This window comes from Crotalus tigris, unplaced genomic scaffold, assembly GCF_016545835.1.
Source record: "Crotalus tigris isolate CLP2741 ecotype Arizona unplaced genomic scaffold, ASM1654583v1 scf7180000017804.1919176, whole genome shotgun sequence".
Lineage (NCBI taxonomy): Eukaryota > Metazoa > Chordata > Lepidosauria > Squamata > Viperidae > Crotalus > Crotalus tigris.
In genome coordinates, this window is record NW_024096647.1 from 253,737 (window position 1) to 276,660 (window position 22,924).

Here is a 22,924-nt window from a genome sequence, read left to right on the forward strand (position 1 = left end):
AGTGTACTATTAGCTACAGATATAGTCTTGGATTCTGTAGTGAAGTTTAAAGTTCTAAAAAGAAAGTGTATGTCAACGCTGATAACATCAGATGTTCTTGCTTTGACAACAGATGGAAATGTAGCCATCTTTTCTCTTTTGCTTTTAGAGTTAGATGATGCCAGGAGGGGGATGTGGATAAGAGTCCAGTTAGTTATAACAACAATAACTCAGCCGTGGGAATCAAGGTTATTGCGCCCAGAGCTGAAAAAGATTTGGTGGGCTGGAGAGCTGGGGAGAAAGCCCACTTCAAGCTAATTGGGGAATGTGATTTATGACTGTTAATTGGAGAAGGGAATTGTGCTTTGCTACTTTGTGCCCAGGGGAGGGGAATTCAGTTTTGGCTTTAACTACGTAGTGTCGATACTTTGTTTCTTGAATAAAAGATTATTTAAGGTAAACAATGCCTCAAAGTTCTTTTAAAGAGTTTCATCTGTTGGAATCATGACAGTGTAATGATGAAAATATTGAGCAAATTATTTTCTTCACATCCTACCTCTCTTCCATTGTATGTGTGTATATGTGTACAAATACATACGTACATACACATACACACAAGTGCAACTTGTGTGTATGTGTATGTAATTGCAAGAACAATCTGCATATTATGTATTAGAGATCCAAACAAATCATTCCCTTTTACAATCAATAGCAATCTATCTACATATTAAGTGTTAGGGTTCAAACATTCCATTTTATTTTATTGATAGTAATAGGCGCCTGGGTGCAATCCCAAAACAACTGGAGTACCACTTGTACACCATTGGCATTGACAAATTCACCATCATTCAATTGAAAAGGCGGCCTTACTAGGAACAACTTCCCTCTGTAATACCATCAATTCAAACGTTCACATTTGCCTATCCCAGGTCCTTGGTAGACAAAAATGCCAAATCCAGTCTGAACATCTGGTTGACTGTGCAATGAATCATCATCATCATCATCATCTTGGAGGTCATCTAGTCCAACCCCCTGCTCAGGCAGAAAACCCTATACCATTTCAGACAAATGGCTGTCCAGTCTCTTCTTAAAAATTTCTAGTGTTGAAGCATTCACAACTTCGGGAGGTAGGTTGTTCCACTGATTAATTGTTTAACTGTCAGCAAATTTCTCCTTAGTTCTAGGTTGCTTCTCTCTTTGGTCAGTTTCCATCCATTGCTTCTTGTCCTGCCTTCAGGTGCTTTGGAAAATAGCTTGACTCCCTCTTCATAGAGTGTTATGAAACTATGAATGTTGTTGAAAAATAAACTGAATTCATAGACAAAAAAGCTGCAAAATTGAAATGGTGCAACAGTTTACTGAACAGATTGGCTGAAACATTTTTTTATTTTTTTTTTTATTTTTTTTTAATGAGACTTATATACCGCTTTAAGTGCAAGCACTCTCTAAGCGGTGTACACCAGTAAGCAATGTATATATATTTACATTGCCCCCAACAATCTGGGTCCTCATTTTACCTATCCAGAAGGATGGAAGGCTGAGTCAACCTTGAGCCGGTGAGATTTGAACCGCTGACCTGCTGAACACAGTCAGCTAAAGTGGCCTGCAGTACTGCACTCTAACTGCTGCGCTACCTCGGCTCTTCTAATACTGGGGTGCTGAGGCTAACACCCTACAAACAACAGCCCAGGGTTTGGTTTATTCCACAGCTGAATACTGGACCAGCAACTGGCTTAACAGAGTCCATGCCCAAATGGTTGTGTGATGACCCAGGGCACAGCACAGAGGTAATGCAGTCAATTCAAACCGCCCTTTAATTGCTCCAAATTTTCCCCAAATGCTCCCATGTTTCTGGCAAGCCTCAAAACAAAGGAAGAGACACACACCTTCAGCCGCCTCTGATTAGAAGAGTAATTTACTCAAGGCCACAGAGATAACAAGGAATGACACATACATCCAAAATCTAACGAGTCTGTGGAAATACAAGCTTGCCTGAGCAGTTTCAGAAGAGAAGCCAAAATACAATCCGAGGTCTTTGAACATCCAAGCAATGTTGTCAGTCAGTTCAAGGGTCAGAGTTTCCGGGTTTCCAAGCAGAAATCACAATACAAAACAAGAGATCAGCAACAAGAGACAAAACTCCAAGGAATCAGCATTTGTTTCCGACAAATGCCTCTCTCTACAGTGTCTCCTTAAGTCTCAGTCTCCAGGTGTGCCTTGTGGAGAGGGGTAGGACCCTCTCCTCCTGAGTAGTTGAGCCTGCCTGCGTTGTTCCCTCCTCCCCACTCTCCATGCTCTAGGATCAGGAAGGGGTGGCCCTTGCTCATCGCCTGAACTCTGTCTCTCCTGTTCATCCTGTCCCAATCCTGAAAGGCCCCGGCCTGCCTCTGCCTGCTCTTCCCCACATTCCTCTGAAGCCACAGACACCTCTCCCTCAACCTCCATAGGGTCCTGTTCCAGCTCATTTTCCTCATCACATTCAGGCTCCGATGGAGGCATGACAGGTTGATGTCCAAGTCTGCCAGACAATGAGTATCATCTCTGGCACATTGCATCCCACTCCTGTGGATTGGTTACCATATTTAGCAATATCATATCACCTCACATTAGAAGACAATAAGCTCTCGTTTGGCTATGGTCAAAGATGCTGAACAACGCCCTCCCTAGTCACTAGGACAATGCACAGTCCATCACAAGATTGGAATCCTGCAGGCCAACTTGGAAAACATCTGTTCACTTCACATCTACCCAGTTTAATCCCCAGAATGCCCGGATAGAGGAATGGTCTTAGGTGCCTTCTTCTGGCCTGACCATTAGTGATCCCTCCACCAAACCACCTGGTTTTGACTTGCCTCTTTATATCTGGTTCTGGTGTGATACAGAAGTGTCTCTGCCCTGTATCAGTAGGGATAGAAAGATTTCTCTTGTTGCAATTGCGGTGCTGATATGCAAACTATTAAACATATCATACAAGACTGCCCATACATGTGCATTCTCTGGTTTGCTAGAAGACCTGCATGAAGCAACACCAGGGATGATTGTCTTGATAGCTGAATTGGACATCCAATTATGAGGCCACCTCTGTACTGCATAGAAGTTTTGTATATAATTATGTTGATTGTATGTATATGTTTGCTTTTCTTCTTTCATGTTCCCATTATACGGTAAATAAATAATAATAATAACAGACATCTTTTTTTGTCCATATAATATACATTTGCAGGCTACCAAATTAATTAGTTTAGCACAATGCCAGGAGAAACTAGGGCTGCCAGACCTAAGATGCAAAAATGGAGGATGGCCTCAGAGTCTTATGTATCTCTTTATCACATCTAGTGGTCATCTGGATTTTTGGAACTCCAAACTGGTAGCCTTAGGATAAAAAAATATTCCACATGAAACATTAGTTAGTTTACGTGATTCATGGCTACTACTTATGAAAGTAGTAATCTGTTTATGTTATGTTTTTAAAGGATTAAACATTTCACAAGTAATCTAAAAGTAGTTATCACAGCAATTTTATATTACACTACAGTAAATGTAGTTTATCAGAACTACTAAACTGATTCTCCATGTTCATACATATACCCCTGGGCAACAGATACTTGTGCCAAAAAAAAAAAAAGTTTTAAAAAATTCTCACTTTGCTGATGTTGCAAACAGAATTGTGGACTAAATAATTGAAGTATTAGATTGTGGAAAGTAGTTCTTAAGTTATTTATATTACGTGTGAAAAGAATTCAGGTATTAAATGCAAATCTAAAATAAGGTGTTAAAAATTATGAAAATAAAAAAAGGAATGTCAGAAATTGTCTGGATGCTAAATCAGTGAATTAAGCCGTAATTTTTCACACAGGTATCTAATGTAACATATAGACAAGTATCATTATAATATTAAGCACATTAAAATTTTTGCAGGATCAGATAGCATCAGTTATACAAACTAAAACCAAACTTTTGGAAACTAAGGAACTCAAATTAAGTTAAGAATGCCTACATTATTTCCTACATTAAGAGTTACCTACATTATTTCCAAAAAGCAATCACTTTCAGAAAGATGAAAGCATTTTGTTTTATATATAACCTTCAAGTGTATAAAGAGTCTTATTACATTCCTGTTTCTATTTTGATTTCTTTTATAGGTTTATTTTTTATTTTCCATGGCTTTGACTATTTTATAAACTTAATTACAGCAGATCTTAGCTAGAATCCTATTAAAGTATTACATAATAGGAATTAAGAATAATCTTCTCTATCAGACTATGGGTGTTAATATGTAGGTTCAACTTAAGCATTTTAAGTGCTTTCCATTTTTTAGAAAAAATGGAATTCTAAATTTAATTTATTTGTAATATTCATTCATTCATTCATTCATTCATTCATTCATTCACTGCCCATCTTGCTACTATTTAAATTTATCCTCCCATCAGGAAGGATAATAGAATTTGGTTCACAGTAAAAATACACCCTAGTAAGAAATTAAAACTGTTCAACTTGAGGTGGGGAATATGTATCTTTGAAATCACAAGACAAACTGTTTACTTCATTCCTAAAACAAAAAATTACTACTCTCTTAATCTTTCCATATTACCGATTTAGTCTGCATATCCCTCTTCTTGGCCATCTCCTTCAGCAATTAGTGTAGTTAAAAAATTAAAGCATCTTATTCTTTTTATAGTCCATTTGCAATATAAAGTGAACCAGGAACAGTGGGTAAATTATTTTCTCACCCTTAATCCAGCCTCAGAAACCATTTCCATTTCCCCTTCATTGATCCTGTTTCACATGGTAGTATAAGTTAGCCACAGGAGTTTCACCAAAAAGGAATAATGAAGCAGCATAACCCAGTTAACGTGGGCATTATCTTTTTTCTAACTATTTTGTCAACACATTGCCAAAACCTTTGCTACTTTAGCGATTTTTCTGTTTCTGTGAACTGAAGCTTTTTACCAAGCTTTTTAAATATTGGGTAATGAAGCAAAATAAACGAATCAACCAGATCACTCCAAAGTTCAGGTCACATTTTAATAGTTGGTAAGCAGTCTTAAAACAGTCTCGTGATATGGCTATCTTAAAAGAGAGCCAATACACACTTAAACACACATAATTCAAGAGGCCTGCCTGCCAGCAATAAAGGCCGAAATTGGATACTTGGTGAGATTAATTACCTAGATAGAGCATGATAATGCAAGTCAAATGGGAATGTAATTAAAGTGCACCTTCCATGAAAATTATTCATTGCTGATAGATCAGGTGACAGATAAATCAAAAGACTTTAAAAAAATTCAAAAGTACAGGTTAACTTCAGGCACGCCCTTACCTTTTTTAGTTTATGGTAACTACAATTACTGCATGCGTTTTTATTTTATTCTTCTTCAAAGTGTAAGATTATATTTTATTTCCAACAAAGAAAGATTATAAAACACAAAATCATCTAAGATGGAACAGCAATGATAATCTGTGTTTCACTTTTTTTGAAAAAAAATCATTATATGCATATATCATAAAAAGCCTATTGATATATTAATAAACCACCTAGTCTAGTGTCATGAATGACGTTCCTACACATAGAAGGCTACAAATTGTTAGAAAAAACCATATAGTAAAGTTTAAACATAAAAAAGTTTATATCCTTACAAAATGAACCTTCATGAATTTATCATAAATTGTTATGCATGCCACGTCCATATTAATTATCAAGCTGCTGTTATTGTTACAGTTTCAATGGTCGGCAGTGGAAGTTCATACTATCAGCTACTTTTTTGGGTAAGTCCATGTAAATGTTTTCTGTTAATAGAAATAAGCATACATTTTTGAATGAAAGGTAGTGCCTCCAAACATTTATATCAGCAATAGATGACAGGTCTGATGTTTTAGAAGTTATGATATATTCTTTAATTCATTAGTTAACTTCTGTTGGAGTGAAGTTGCTTTGAGAAAAGGTTGTGTGGCTATTTTTCCTGCAATGGAAGCCTGGAGTAGGCACTCATCACTGACTTTTAAGCAACACGTGATTGCTTTTTTGATTGCTGAAGGAGTCCCTCCAATTGAAATTCACAGCAAATGATAATAACTGTGTTGGTGTAAGTACTGCCACATTGCTAGGGCAAGAAATAACCAGATGGTGAACCAGGAAAAGTTGATGTATGTTATCAAGAATGAAATAGACAATCTGTGACAGCAATTGAGCAAGTTCACATGAGAAAAGGTGATAAACTGATTAAGGGCAATTGACAGATCACTCAAAAGGGAAATAACTGTCAAGCTTGGAATTTCACAGTTACGTGTGGACCATTGCATTATGGATGTTCTTCTATATTGGAAGGTTTGAGCATGATGTGTTCCTTGCATGCTGCAAGCAGAGATGAAAGCTGAGAATTGACATTTGACAGCAATTGCTGTCACTCAACAAGAATGAAGGTAGTGAATTTCTTCACAGCACTGAAATAGCTAATGAAACATAGGCTTATCCTAATAACCCAGAAATGCAGCATCAATCCATGGAATATAATTACAAAACTTCACCCATGCGGGGGGGGGGAATCAAACCCTAGGCTTTGGGGGTTTCGGGGGAATTCAAATGGTGTTAATTCACATGGATTTCTTGAACTTTTTCAATTCTATTGGAGAGATGGTCAGCAGATAAATTTAGTAAATAAATAAAAATAAATTCAAATTGTTTCTTAAAGCCATAAGGCCAGAGGTGAACCTTTCACTGCTATCAATTTAGAGCACTTCAATGCAATGTTGGAAACTTTGATACAGTTCAGCAGAATTCAAAAGTACAAGGAGGAACTTTTGCAGCCATACGATATTAGGTCTCGTACCACAGGAGCCATCCAAATAGCAATTGTGATGTTGCGTCTTATTCATTTTTAACTCATCCCACACAGTCCAGAGTTGGCACTATAAGACTTCCATATTTTTTTCAAATTTGAAGGCATACCTTTGTGGACCTATGTTTGATTCAAATGAAAAGGTACAATAGGCTGTCTGGATTTGTTTGAAGAGATGAAGGGTGGAGTTATTTTTATTTTTTGTAATAGTTTTAAGAAGCTAGTCCATTGTTAGCAGGATTGTATACTGTATGATGGTGTTTACATGATCATTAAATACAAGTAACAAAAGGGCCCATTTCATGGATTATTTTCCCATTTTATTTATTTAAAATTTCCCTATTTAAATTACAGATATGAAAATGGAAGCATTACCTTTCAATCAGTCCTTGTATTTCTGAATATTTGGTTATGGGACAAGCAACTAGGAAAAATGACTGTTCCCACATCGTGTTTCTAATCTTTTCAGAAGTATTTGATTGTCAAGTAAAAAAAAAACAAGTGTTGAACTAGCTAAATTCCAAAACCTCAAATTATGGAATAGTAAAAAAAAAAAAAAGGGGGGGGGGGGTTCAAGGTGCTACATTAGGATCACAAATACCATGTTCAAATTCTCAGTCAGCTATGGACAAATTGAATATATACTTTTTATCTCTCCATAGCTCGGTTCTTGGCTGCAGAGGCCTGCTGGAAAGGCGGCAAAATGACTGCAAAATGCAGACCGGGGGATACTGCAGAAGTGGACCAATGAGGAGAGGCAGGTGTCAATTCATGGGAGTCCTGATAAGTGGGTGTGGGGCACATGGGGCAACTCCATCCCTGACCCCTGCCCTAGCTTGATTTTTAAGCATGCTCCTCTCTCAAAACCTGGGCTTATTTTGAGGATAGGGCTTATATTAGGCCCACCCAAAAAATCAAGCTAGGGCTTATTTTGGGGGGTAGGTCTTACTTTCGGGAAAACACGGTACAAAGGTTTTTGAGAAGGTAAAAATTGGAGGACATAATACCATATATATTGCTTTGAGCTACTAGAGAAAAGGGAGGGTATAAAGCTAATGTCAGCTCGTGGTAAGATGGATGGCAAACAAATTCAATAAAGAAATAAATAAGGAATAAGTAAATAAAAAATAGGTACCAAGTGCACATATGAAATTATCCAATCAACTAACCTTTGCTATAACAATATACTGTAACATAACATCAATTTTATGGAAAGCAAGCTATTTAATAGTGCATATAAAACCTAAACTAATAACTGTATGAAGTGATACAGAAAGTGGGAGGGGCTGCCTAATAGCATTGTATCTTCTAATAATGTTAGAAACACCAACTATTGTGTCTTTTGCCGATAACAATAAAAGTTTCTCCTTCAAGAATTGAAGCTACAATGATAAGTCAGAATTTAATTCTATTTCGGCAAGTGTAATAATGAAATTGTACACTGCTTCGGAACTTTTGCACAATGCTGGAAACAGAAGCAGACTGCAAATACTGGATTATGTGAATTGTTTAAATATTAACATGAAAAATTAAGTTTTTTTAAAAAAAAGGTGACAAAGAAAAATTATAAAACTCCAATAAATTATCTATTCTGCATCAGTAACCTCTATTCACTTAAGTTTCAAAAATTAATAGTGACAACGAACATCAAAATTTGGATAAATGAGGGAAATCACTAGTGTATAAATTAAGAAAACAAAAATAAAAAACTGATTTAAAAACCTCAAGAGCGAGGTGCTGTGTTAATGAACAATGGCTATAGAAAAAAACTTTTCATTAGTATTACTCTAACTTGTGCAAAGGTCATGATATTGTCTTGGAAAAAAGAATGACTTTATCAAATTTTACAGAGAACCAAAGACAGAATATGAATGGACTTATAATAATAAGGAAAGTTTCTGAAGATATAAAAGACATAAACCAGGAAAAGTGCTAGGACCAGATGGATTACCTCTTTTACCTTGTAAGACAAACTCTTACAATCCCTCTAAAACAGGGGCGTCAAACTCCCGGCCCGTGGGCCAGATGCGTCACGACGAAACTGCGCCCACCCCATTGCCGGCACTGGGGAAAAAGCACGATGTCACATGTCGCAAGTTTGACATGTCTGCTCTAAAATATGTTGAATATTATCCTATAGGGAGTTAAGGAGCCAAAGACTTAAAAGGGGCTAACACAGCATTAATACCTAAAGAGGAGCAAGATTTAACTTTAACAAAAGAATTATAGTATAATATTATTTTTCTGAATAGTGATTATAAGAAAATATGGATACAACAGTCTTCTATAAAACAACTTAATGTAAAAAATTTAGACAATGAGTTATTTCTGGCTGTGGTTCACTTGATAGCAGTCTTGTTTCTACCTGTTAATGCAAATCATTTTGCATACAAATAAAAATGTCACAGTAATAACAATAGCATACTGTTCAGCTTTGTAATACTGTATTTAGGTGTGCTTAAAAGGATGAGGAAAAAAACCCCACACTGCACTTTTAAGTAATTTCATATCAGCAAGGTGTCTGTCAAACGTTAAGCAGGAGAACAGTAATTTGAATAAACAAAGTAAATAGATGTCAGGGACTCTTCTCAACCTCTCATTCCACTTTAAAATTTGGATTCACCCAGTTTCAAATGTCAATATATTCAAAGTAGAAGCTGTGAGCCAGGAACTCCTAAGCATTACTCATTATGCCAAATAGCTTTCTGAATTGAGATACAGGTGTGGCTAGCAGCACTTCAAGTCAGACTGGCCTGAGCATACCTCCAATTGCACATTTTTACAACTTACTAGGATGCTGTATTATAAAAGAGAGAGTAGAAGCCATTTTCCCTAGCAATTCCAGTCAAACCACAACATTTCTTCTCCCTCTAAACAGCTGACAAAAAAATGAGGGAGAAAGACAGAGCTAGAAAGATTATTCATATTGCATTATTCTCTCTCTCTCTCTCTCTCTCTCTCTCTCTCACACACACACACACACACACACAGAGAGAGAGAGAGAGAGAGAGAGAGAGACTAGCAAAAATCATGCTGTTCTTAGACATTCTTCAGTTTCTTTCCATTATGAAAGTAGACTGCACAAGAAACATGTGGTCATTGCCTCAAAACCTTGATATAGTTGTAAAATTTCAAGAAGAGACACAGAATGTCAGGAAATAGAGATTTCCAACACCAGTGTTAGCATAAACCATAATTATATTTAAGATTAGAAAGTGAATTTATTAAGAAATAAGAAATTATGGCTAGTTTGTACTCTTTATATTACATCTTCAGTTTCTTAAATTAACTGAGACCTCAGCCTTACCGTCCCTGCATAGTTAGTTTACAAACTAAAATTACAATTAATCTTGAAATAAACCAGGATAATGCTAGTCTTATGGACAGGGCACATGCTTGTAGGCTACTTATTGGATGCTAGAAAGGTTACAAAAAAACTTTGCACGCATGCACAGCACGTGTTTGAAAAAATGGGACAAAGGACATTTTATGTCTAACTTCAGGTATGCCACTAAATTTTGTATCTAATTTGTTTAATTGTATTTCATACAGCTAGTGGTACACAATTTAGTGTTTCAGGTGTTTGTCCATAGAAGAGACAATAACATTTCAAAAACTTTAGCACTACAACTCTGATACATATCAAAGATTTTTACTCCACCAGTAACACTGGAAAATTTGTCAGTAAATACTAATCAATAGGCCTTCATTTTTATATTATATTGTAGAATTTAAGACTATAACAAGAGGTGATGTGTATCTTATATAACTGGATTGCTGAACAAATATTTATACAAAAATATGTCTATAAGTTTCTGAAAATCTCCCAGGTTTTCATAGAAAAGGAATAATCTATCAAATATATATTTCAAGAATCCATTTAATTTGAATAGTGCAGTTGGTATACTACTGTATTTTACCTAGCTCACAACATCTTTAATCTTAATGATTACACTGTCTGGAAATCAGTTAAGTTAAATGTGTATTGGGTATTACTTAAGTGTCTCTTCTAATGAAATAAGGCCCCCATATTTACTAAAATATTGGGGTATGTTTCTAGAATTTCATGAAGCACAAATCCTATCCTCCTGTAACACCATATGCATTTCTTAATGTGTGCAAACATGCAATATATATCTATCTTTGGGTATTTACTTTATGCAGTATTTTATAAGACCTTAAGTACTATACATTACAAAGAAAAATAATATCAACCTGGCCAAAAACACCATCAATCAATATCATATTAATTGAAGTGAGATTAGTAATTCATGTTAAGATACAGATCCTATTCTGTAATTCTTAGCACATTATTTTATCTTGGTTCTTCCATGTTCTACAGTACTGCTGTAAATCACAAATATTGTTAAAATTGAAATAGTAATTATCTCATGTTGACATGCTATGGATAATTAAGAACTGCTCACTCAAAATCCATATTAATTGTCTTTCGCACATCTCCTTGTCTTGTTTTTGTATCCTCTCCAAAAGAAGGAAATATGGATTTCTATGTATATCTTCAGCATGTTGGTACATGACATATTTAATTTTTTCTTAGTCATACTAAATTAATTTTGCTGCTTTGCAATAATTATCTATCCCTATGTGACTGATTTCTTTTAAATGCATTATGGCTGTATTTTTTTCCTATATATTGTATTGTTCATTTATTTTCTTCTTACAATAAAGATTGTATAATAGTTTAATATAAGAATATAAAAGAATGACAAAGATTAACGGACAAAAGCAACAGTTTTATTTATATCATGATTATGTCCTTTCCTTTCCCTGATACTTAGTTTAATTGACTAAAGCTGTTAATGATCCTCTTGGATCAATGTATTTTGCTTGTAGCTATAATTCACTCCATTGGTAGACTCGTACATAATTCCACCAGAGTATTTGTCTTATCAGACTTGCTCTCATTCATCATTAATGAAACAAATATTTTTTAAAAAAATCAACATTTACTATATTAGTATTAAAGGTAGAAAAGAATATCAAATAATACTAGAAATTTACCGCTATCTCAGCAAATTATCAACACAATTATGTATGCTAGGAGGCAAGTGGCACAGTGGCTTAAGGACACTGAATCTACTGACCAGAAATGGTTGACAATCCAGCAGTACAAGCACTGCGGAACAGCGTGAGCTCCCATCACTGATCTCTAATTCCTCCCTGCCCACACAGCAGTTTGAAAGCATCATTGCAAATAGATAAATGGCTACCACTTCAGTGGAAAGGCTAGCTGTGTGGGGAGAACGGAAGCTAGAGCTGGACCTGCCTGGACATGAGGCGAGATAGGTAGAAGAGGCCCTGGAAGATGTCATCAACCTGAACACCACTAGCCAGATGATACAAGCTAGTTCATCCACCATGGCGCACCATGGATAAGCACGCAGGGATGTAATCAAAAGAACTGGTCGTTAGGACTACTCTGTGAAGTGTTGATCTCCCTAACTCAGTGTTTCTCAACTTTGACAATTTTAAGGCATGTGGACTTCAACTCCCAGAATTCCACAGCCAGCAATACTGGCTTTGGAATTCTGGGTGTTGAAGTCCACATGCCTTAAAATTGTCAAGGTTGAGAAACACTGCCCTAACTAATGTATGCCATACAAAATAAGGTATTCTTACTTTTGCAGTATTAAAAAGCTGTTTTTTCTAAAACACTAGTGATTAATATGGTGTACAAGCAATCCCTGGTTTACAATCATTCATTTAGTGACCATTCAAAGCTACAATAGCACTGAAGGAAGTAACATATGATCAGTCTTGACACTTACAATGATTGCAGCATCCCATGATCACAGGATCAAAATTCAAGTGCTTGGCAACTGGCGTGTATTTTACAATGGTCACCATATCCCAGAATCAGGTGAATGCCATTTACAGCCTTCCCAGCTGACTTCCAACAAGCAAAGTCAATGGCGAAGTCAAATTCACTTAAAGACATGATTCTCTTAACAACTGCAGTGATTTACTTAACAACCGTAGAAAAAAAAGGTTGCAAAATTAGGAATGACTCACTTAACAATTGTCTTGTTTAGCAATGGAAATTCTGGTTCCAATTGTCATCGTAAATCAAGGAATACATTCAAAAATGACATTGTTCAAAGCATCTAGACTATTGAGTCCTACCAAAAGTTCACCATGGGGAGAACACAGTTACATTGGAATTGTTATTAAAATATACTGTCATGGTTCCAATAGATGAAACCCATCAAAAGAACTTCAAGGCAAAATTCTTCCTTAAAGAACATTTTATTCGGGAAATAAAGTATCAGAACTATATAGTTGAACCCAAAACTAAATTCCCTTCCCCCGATACAAAGTAGCAAAGTACAATTCCCACCCCAATAAACTGTCCTAAAGCACATCTCCCAATTAGCTTAAAGCACGGGCTTTCTCCTCGGCTTCTCAGCCTGCCAAAACTTTATCAGCTTGTCCTTGGGTTCCCATGGCAGTATTATTATTATAGCTAACTGAGCTCTCATCCCAACCCTCTCCCCGCTTCACCTAATTTCTAAAAGCAAGAAAGCATGTTAAAGGAGAAGAGAAAATGGCTGTATTTTCCATCAGTTGTCGGAGAGGGAACATCCAATGTTAGCAGCATTGACATATACTGTCAATTTGCTTGAACGATAGTCCTGGGAAGTATTTGTTATTGGGGAAAGTCACAACAAACCTATGTGTGAGTGCTGCTTGCTTAATGCTTTGTGAGTTCCCTTAAAAATGAAGCATTGCCAAGCATTTGGCCTGAATGGGCATAGTCTACTTTTATTTTGGGTCTGATATTCTGTCAACAGCTGCCAATGAAATCTTCAAACCCAGAGTAAGCTGCTTTGTGGTGTACATCTGAGCAGTTTACATGTGAATGCTTAAAATTAATATATTTCCCTCAAAATGATCTTCACAGATTCTCAGGGTTCGTTTTATATGTGCTGGTGCTTAATAAAACCTTTTAAAAAATATTAATACTTGACCTCTGAAGGATTATCTGTTCAGATTTTTGCCTGTCTTGCTTCAAAGAATTTTTGAAAAGAGGAGTGGAAGGAATGGCATTGTGCCTTCAGGAAGGGAAGCCAGTCACATTCGGGAATATTGCAAAACACTTTGTCTAGGCAAGTTTCTCAGTCATCTAAAGCAATTGCCCATTTTTTACTCAATCTTCTATTAAAACAGAGGTGAAAAAATATCAAGTATTTGGTAATCTGTTTTTCAATGATCACATGCTATCATATAAGAGTTCCAAAGGTGCTTTTTCAGGAGGCAACTGGACTTTCTTGTTTTTCTTTGAAGACATTTTGCTTCTCATCCAAGAAGCTTCTCCAGCTTTGACTGAATGGTGGGGAATGGAAGGACAAGCTGAAGAAATTTCTTGGATGACAAGCGAAACATCTTCCAAGAAAAACAGTTGCCTCCTGAAAAAACATTGTTGGGACAACCATGATTGAAAAGCTCCACATACAGTTATATAGAGTGTGACAAGGCTGCACACTTTCCCTTTAGTTTATGCTGAATAACGGGAAACTGAATCGGGAGATGAGCATGGTTTAAAATTGGAGAAAGAAAAATAAATAACTTATGCTATGCTATACTGATAGCCAAAAGTACAAAGGACCTGCAGCTCCTAGTACTAAACGTCAATTAAATATTAAGAAGACCAAACCTACGTCAACAATGAGCTTTAGAAGTGGTAGTGAAGATATTGAAGTGGTGCACAGAGCCTACTTTAAATGATAAACCATCAACAGTATAGGAACAAATAATCAAGAAATATGCTACAAATTACCACTTGGCAGAGTAGCCATGAAGACATTAGAAAAGATATTCAGATGCCATAACATTTCTGTACCTACAAAGATCAAAATAGTGCAAGAATGGTGTTCCTTATGGCACTTTATGGAATCAAAACCTGGACTGAGTAGGAAGAATATTGTTGTGTTGGAAAAAAAAATCCTGAGAATACTATGAACAGCCAAGAAACCAGATCAATTTATCATTGAACAAATGACCAGTCTCAAATTATCCTTCTTCAAATAGAGACATTACATAAAGGCCTAGTTCTCTGGAGAAGATTCTGATGCTGGGGAAGGTGGAAGAAGAGAGAAGAAAACTAGCAGCAAGATATAAACTGAATGGATGGCATAGAATCAATCAAACAAACAAAAATCAATCAGTCCATCCATCAATCAAAATTTTCCACTTCCTTAGTATATTAAGCAATTTTTTGTTTAAACAATCATTTAACAAAAAAAAAAAAAAAAAAAAAACAGTCTGGTTTGGAAACATCACTGCTTCAGACAGGAAGGCAGTGCGAGAATGGCCGAAAAGATCATTGGCAGTTCCCTCCCATCCAGGACATAGCACAGAAGCGTTGCTTGAGCAGGGTCCGTAAGATCATCTGGGAAGTACATATCCTCTTCACAACCTTTTTTCCTTGTTACCTTCTGGGAGAAGGCTTCATGGTATCCGTAGCAGAACATCCAGATTCAGCCATAATTTCATTCCATACAGCATTAATCTTGTGAATTCTCAAGCTTCCTCCTTCCGTTATATATTCAAGATGGACAGTATTTAATATTTATTTGCTACATATATGTAGGGGTGTGGGTCTATACATATGTTGTATATAGTATGTTTAGGTGTGTGTCATGTATGTGTTTCACTTTGAAAGCGGGCAACTAAATTTCATTTTTAATGTGTGCCGTTGTGCCCACAGTAAAAAAATGACAATAAAGATTATCTTATCTTATCTTATTATTTTAATTTAGGCTATCATACTACCTTACATGCTAGCACTGATTTTACTGTACTTACACCTACAAAATAGAACAAATAAGAACCTTATTTTATTTTAGTTCTTCATGCTATGCTCGTACAAATTTAGAAGACATTTGGTTAACTGAATTTAAAGCAGGAAACACTGTTTCTATGTTTACAACTTGATACAATTTTTAAAGAAAATACAGATCATGCATAAATATTCCGTATTCATTTTCTAAAGTACAAGAGACAGCAGTTAAAACAAACAAATGGAAAAAATGAACTGGAAAAAGAAATACTAATTTATAAGCAAGGCATTCATTTTATACTTCTTAAAATGCTTTTGTTTTTTTAAAAAAAAGAATATTATACTTGTACTGCTTTTATAAAACTTTTCTCAGTTACCTGAAAAAGTGTAGCATATTGTTTATGAGATAAACTTTGACATGTAACAGTGTTTACTATCCCATATGCAGCTTTATTTGCCTTTGTTATATTTGCATTTTTTGACATTTGGTGCATAAGGAGCAACCCACTCAAATATACAGGTAGTCCTCATTTAGTAACATCTCGTACAGTTACGATGGTGATGAAAAAGTAACTTTATAATCAAAGCTCACATTTACAATCTTCGCAGGTCTGTAAAGCAAAGGGAAAGTGAAGCAAAGTCATAAGCACAGTTGCAATTTCACATAGTGACTGCTTCTAAATTATGGCTTCTAAAAGAATACCTCTATCTACTTTTATAACCGGATCAAATACGGTACAAGGCTGGCTAGTTAGCTATTAAAAGCAAAAAAAAAATCATTTATTTCTTTGCTTCAATTTCTTTGCCACTTCATCCAGATTTCAATGCTTGTCCTATTAAAAACAAACACTTAAAACATCAGGAAAAGAGAATATTTTAGAAAATGCAATTCAAAATAGTATATTGGGGGAGGTCTTTTAATTAAAAACAGACATTGGGGGAAGTTATGCTTTTGAATGAGTAGTTGGGGGGAGCAGAATGTAAGTTTAAATTTAAATTTAAAAGCTAATTTCTGATTTATTTTCAATAAATGTTGAATACAAGATGATAGATAGATAGATAGATAGATAGATAGATAGATAGATAGATAGATAGATCTAAACAAATATTGTACTGTTCTGCTACAATTTATAAAATTTATAAAACTGCATGCCAATTTTATTTTTAATTATACTAGAGCATAAAATAATTATATAATGAATCCTGCACAACATAATCTCAACTGTTTCTTGAAATCTGCCACATAAATTCCTCCATATTATTCCAAATGATGAAGTGTTTGATTGTAATAATCTGCACATTTAGTCTTCTCTGATTTGGCATTGATTTTCCCTTTTTATGGCATAGTTACTTTCTTTCATCAAAATTCAATGTTGCATCGGCAGAACAAAAAAGAAATAATGAATTGTATATACTCTATGTTATTTTTCCAAATTTCTCTAAATAAATTGATATTATCTTTAGACAATGATTTGTGTTTTGTGAGTAAAACCTTGAACAGTAAATAAACTGAAACAACATAACAGAATCAGCTATTGTTATGAATATGACCACCTAATTTAATTGCAGAATAGAAATATACAAAGTAAGGGGTTACTCTCATAAAGCAAGTCTGACTACATAAAGTAACTACTGCTTTTTATAGCACAACCAATCACAGTCATAAATAAGAATAGTATGAATTCTAGTTAACACAGCTATAAATCAGGCTATTTTTTTTTCTTTTTCCATAGTAGATGTATATTTGTTATGTATAACTACACACACGTGAACAGAAGCAAGTCTCTCCACTGAATTCCAAGCTTTCTTAGACATAATTATAGTCATCAATCATTCTAAAATATTTCCTTTCCCCTTAACTATGGAGACCACAATTTATACAGCAAACTGATCTCTACTCAGAACAATAAAAAGTAAAATGAATAGGTTTCATTCCTTGGGTCTTAATAATCTTTAAATAAAATATCATGTTTTAAACAAAGATAAAAAAAACCTTGTTTATAAATCAAACAAGAAGAAATCTCCTTTTCTCCAGGCTATTTCATTCTAACGAAATACCAGAAAATTGAGACATGTGAGAATGCTTTAATATTTATGTACTTTGTTCATGAAAAAAAAAAGTTTTCATAGACAACAGACTAATTGAAAAAGCATGCATTTCATGCCACTCACATATGGAAAAATGTGAACAATGTATACACATATTCATAGTGGCATTATTGCTTGCCTTTCTTATGGTCTCCTCTGCATTGAAGAGAAGAAAGTTGCAAAGCAGTGGCAATACTTCTAAAATTGCTGTACTCTTCTTTTCCCTCTCTTTGGAAACATGTCATATGAAGTAGCTAACATCTTCTCTCTCATTCTCACAGGATACGTCCATGGTTTTTCACTACATTGTAATCGAGAGAGATCCCTGCCTATCCTTATCTGAAATGAAACTATCATATATTACCTTACATCTCTTCCTAAATGTATGGGCTTTTATTCCAAAATGCAAACATAAAATCAACGATGTAAATATCATAAAATACGTAGAATAGTGCATTGCATATATTCTGGGGAGAGAGAAGTTCCTTAATGATGGGCTCCAGCTGCAAGAGCCCGAAGGCCTAGAAGTATAAAGTTTCGGTCCCGGCGACCAGCTCAGATTGGATCCTGTAACATTATCCTGGGAAACATATATTTGCCTTCATTTGCATAAAATCAATGAGTCAAAACGGGTAAAGTAAAATGCACCCGAAATTTTCCTCCTAACTCCCAATTTTCATAAGTAATAGAGCCATGTGTATAAGGGCTAACTTTCTATGTTCTAGTGGGCTAACTTCATTTATAAGAAAGTATAAAGGAAAAGTTATCACAAGCTTATAACACCCACAATGTTCCCAGTAAGTATGTTTCAGCAACATCAGCATGGAAATAGTAGACTGAAATCCCATTGCTTTCCAAAACAGGTAATCCTCAATTTACAACAGTTCATTTAGTGACCGTCCAAAGTTACAATGGCATAGAAAAAATGACTTATGACCATTTTTCATACTTATGACTATTGCATCATTCCTATGCTCACATGATCAAAATTCAGATGCTTGGTAACTGACACATATTTATGACAGGTTGTAGTGTCCCAGGGTCATGTGATCACCTTCTACGACCTTCTGACAAGCAAGTCAATAGAGAAACCAAATTCAATTAACAATCATGTTACTAGCTTAACAACTGCAGTGATTCACTTAACAAATGTGACAAGGTCGTAAAATGGGGCAAAGTTCACTTAACAAATGTTTCACTTAGCAAGATAATTTTTGGGCTCAATTGTGGTTGTAAGTCGAGGACTACCTATAATAAAACAGCTTTATGTAAGATAGTATTTACTACTTTTCCTATTAGGTTGTCTAGTTGTCTCTAAAGTCTTGAAGATTAGAAAGCATGAGCAAACATGAAACAAATATAAACAAGCATCTCTAGAAAATGGTTTGGATGTACAATGGGTAGCTTAGCATTCTTAACTGTGGTTAGTGCATCAAGATGCCTAAACTGAATACATGACCTTCTTCTACCGGTCTACTATTGAAAGTGTTCTCACATATTGTATTATGGTTTGGTATGCTGGCCTGACAGGCGCAAACAGGAAGGTATTGCAGAGGGTGGTGAGCACAGCACAAGACATTGTGGGCTGTTCTCTGACTCCACTGGATGACATCGCCAGGGCCTGTTGCCTTGGCAGAGTGAGGAAAATTCTCAGGGATGACTCACACTCTGGTTTTACTCTCCTACCATCAGGTAGGAGATACAGAAACATAGCCAGCCGTACCAACAGGCTGAAGAACAGCTTTTATCCATGGGCTGTTAGGCTTCTGAATGGGACATAACTTTATAACCTTATGCATCACAGACTCGTGAGGCCGACGTGATGCGCAATTATCTCACAGGGTGGAATAAGTTGGGGGTTTGTAGTCATCACGAGTTTGTGGTGAGGGGAGGCACAGAGGGAGGCTCAGCCAATTTCACTGTATACATGTTATACTTTGATAATAAAGGGTTTGTTTATTTATTTACATACATAGTTAAAAGGCATCTTTAGTCACTAAAGATGCCTAATTAAAAATACATGTAAAGACAAGACTCCTACAAAAGGAATCAATGACGCTTCTAAACACTTATGCTCAATTTCACTAATCTTTCAGAATTTTTGAGAATCTCAATAAGTTTTAAAAGAAAGACTGGTGGACAGAGGAGGTAGTTTATTCAGATTAACAACTTTTGACAAAGTTCATCAAAGCCATCAAAGTCCTGAAAAAAGTCCTAAGTTACAGAATGAAACAAGAGGTTCTCATGTGATCTATTAACTGGTTAAAACAAAGAAAACAGAGAGTAGGAGTAAATGGAAAAATCTGCCACCAATGAATGTATATATAGTGACCCGGCTAACAATCTATATTGGGAGAGTTTATTTAAACTTGTTCTTACATGATCCAGAATCATGTTTAAATTACTGAGGTAGTCAAAGCATAAAATATATAATAAAAGATGCAAAATAGAGAGAAGAGGGATTACCATAACATACACAGTTTAGTATAAGCAAAATGAAATGATATACAAGGGAGTGAAAAGTTTTCTTTGTTCATGGACTGAATGATTGATTCTAAATAAGGATGTACAAAATGTTTCTTTCATGAATTGTTCCATGCACATAACAGAGAAATGGATTATTATTTTTTTTGAACATAGTGCACAATGCTTACTGTCTGAAAGGCCTTAGTTCCTGTTGATGCTGAGATTCAGGATGTCTATGTATTGAAAATCAATATCAACTGGCATTCTGAAAACCTGGCTATTAACATGACAAAACCATGGACAAAATACATATGCACATTTAAATTCAGCAAGTTATCATCAGATAACATCATTTTCCACCAATGTGCTAAATTAATGGTTTCCTTTGATTTGGTTGGCTGTTTTGTTGTTTTATCCTTCTGCACATTGCAATTCATTTTTCTTGTTCCACGGGAAAAAATGGTTAATCCACAAATGAAGCTTTAAATGCTGCAGTTGATATAGACAGTATGGTCATGATGTCTTCAATGTTAGGTTTAGGCCTAAATAACATAATTAATTAATTAATTTATGTGAATCCAGTAAAAGGTTGCTTTAAGAAATATTTTAAAATAAATCTTACCTTTTTAATCGAAGAGAAGATTTAATTAAAAAAATAAATTTGTAGTGGACTGATTGAAATTAATTTAATACTTATTGTGAGATTGTCTTCCTATCTAGGAGGACATAAGTGATTTGAAAGGGTTGTATCTTGCCTAACCGCTCAAAATCATAGACCATACTGTTTTCAATTAAAATACCTATATCTGGGTGAAACTGTATGAATACAGTGATTTATGCAAACTGTGATTTATTCTCCTGAATTTTCCACAGCTGCTGATATCAAATCAAATCAAATCAAATCAAATAATTTATATTAGGCATAGGTCCAGAAAATAAATCCTACAAAATTAAAATGGATAGATCCATCAATCTATATTACAGTCTGCATTAAGTAAATATAAGTTATGTAGCAAGGGATAAAAATGTAAGAACACAAGACAAGGAGTACAATAATGGTGAAGTAGAATAACATATAATACAATTGTACAGATAAAAGTCAAAATCCTCAGCTACAAGTTTAAGGTGAACAGACCAAACAGAGGCAAAGAATGGGCAAACTGAGAGGGTATACTTTAGTTCTTATCCAAAGGAGAAATGGAAGCTGTGCTCTCTGCCCAGAAATTTCTTCAGGATGGGGTAGCTGAGAGTTATCCGAGAGTCACTCTAAATGGAATAACAGAGGAGTATATGCCTCAGAAGCGCTACTGAGATATCCCCAGATCGGCATAAGTAGTGGTACACAGCTTTAGGAGCCTGAAGACAACTGATGAGGACAAAGAAAAGTTGCAGAGGAGAACAACCAAACTGATCAAGAGCCTAGCACACTGTTTCTCAAACTTGGCAGCTTTAAGATATGTAGATTTCAAATCCCAGAAAAGTTCCCCAGCCAATTTTAAGACAAAAACACTCAGGATCTTTTGTGTGGCAGAATCCAAATTATGAAACTCTCTAATGAAGAAAGTTAGATCTTCTTAATAATCACAATCACAATGTTGCAATGTTGCTATTCCCATTTCCCAACAGGTAGAGGCTAAGCAACGGTATTAAAAAGGATAACAGTTAAGGATCAGATTATTTCTCCCAACATCTATTATTTCTGTGTTCTCATAATCTTATCTTTATTTTGTCCCCAGTGCATGAATAAGATAGCTTTGAGTCATTCTTAACTGTACAATAAAAGCAAGTCCCCCTCCCCAACCTTTATGCTACTCCCCTATTAGCCTTATGCTGTCACTGGAGATTTTCAAAATAAACTGGACAACCATTTGACTGGGATGGCATAAGGTCTTCTGCCTTGAGTAGGGGGTTGGACTAAAACAGGGGTCCCCAACTCCCAGGCTGTGGACCGGTACTGGGCCGCGGCATACCAGCAACCGGTCCACACAAACAAGCAAAGCCCCCTGCGCAAGATGCAGGCAGCGCACAAAACCACGCCCCCTCCGCTCTGTGGAAAAACCTCTCTCCATGGAACCGATCCCTGGCGCCCAAAAGGTTGGGGACCTCTGGACTAGAAGACTCCAAGGTCCCTTCTAGCCCTGGTTCTATGTTCTATGTTCTGTCTAAAGGCAGCTTTCATCATGCATTGAAGGAAAATCAAGTGACTGTGGTGCCTTGAAACAGAGGCAATGAAGCATATGAGCTTGGCAAAATTTACACCAATTATTTTACTGTAACTCAACAGCTGGAAAAGGCCTTTAATTCAATACTTAATTTAGTTTGATCATGTATATTTTCCTTCTTATTTATTCGGATTATTTCTTAAACTGGAGCAAGGAGAAATTATCATAAGCAAATCAATGTGACTAATTGACACATACTATTTAGTGAAATATTAACTATTTACTAACAGGTCACATGCATGAACATTTTTGCTTAATAAAATAAGGCTCTGCATTAAAATTATTCCAAGAATTACTACACGACGTGAAAACAGGCATATTGAAAGAATGGATTAAATGGGAATTGCATATGTGATGTTCCTTGCTAATAACATTTGGAAAGATAAGGTTGCATAAATGTCTGATTAAAGACTGATGGGAAAACAAAAAGAAATAATGAAACAAAAGAAAAAGAATTCATCTAATCTCTTATGTAGATCCTGTGTTATTCTCTGAATACAGTTTGCTTACTATAAGCATAACCTAATATTCAA

General features: G+C 35.5%; 1 protein-coding gene across 5 annotated transcripts in view; it reads right to left on the bottom strand.

Annotated features, from left to right (window-relative positions):
* EPHA7 (EPH receptor A7) overlaps nt 1-22,924 on the bottom strand; it is a 194,805-nt gene that overhangs the window by 117,756 nt on the left and 54,125 nt on the right. The window contains exon 6 of one of the 5 annotated variants that reach the window (XM_039342704.1): nt 15,582-16,226. The exons of the other annotated variants lie outside the window; for them this stretch is intronic. Within the exon in view, the coding sequence (XP_039198638.1) occupies nt 16,210-16,226 (17 nt within the window). The 3' untranslated portion in view covers nt 15,582-16,209. Of the gene's footprint in view, nt 1-15,581; nt 16,227-22,924 lie in introns of those variants that run through there. 5 annotated transcript variants of the gene reach the window in all.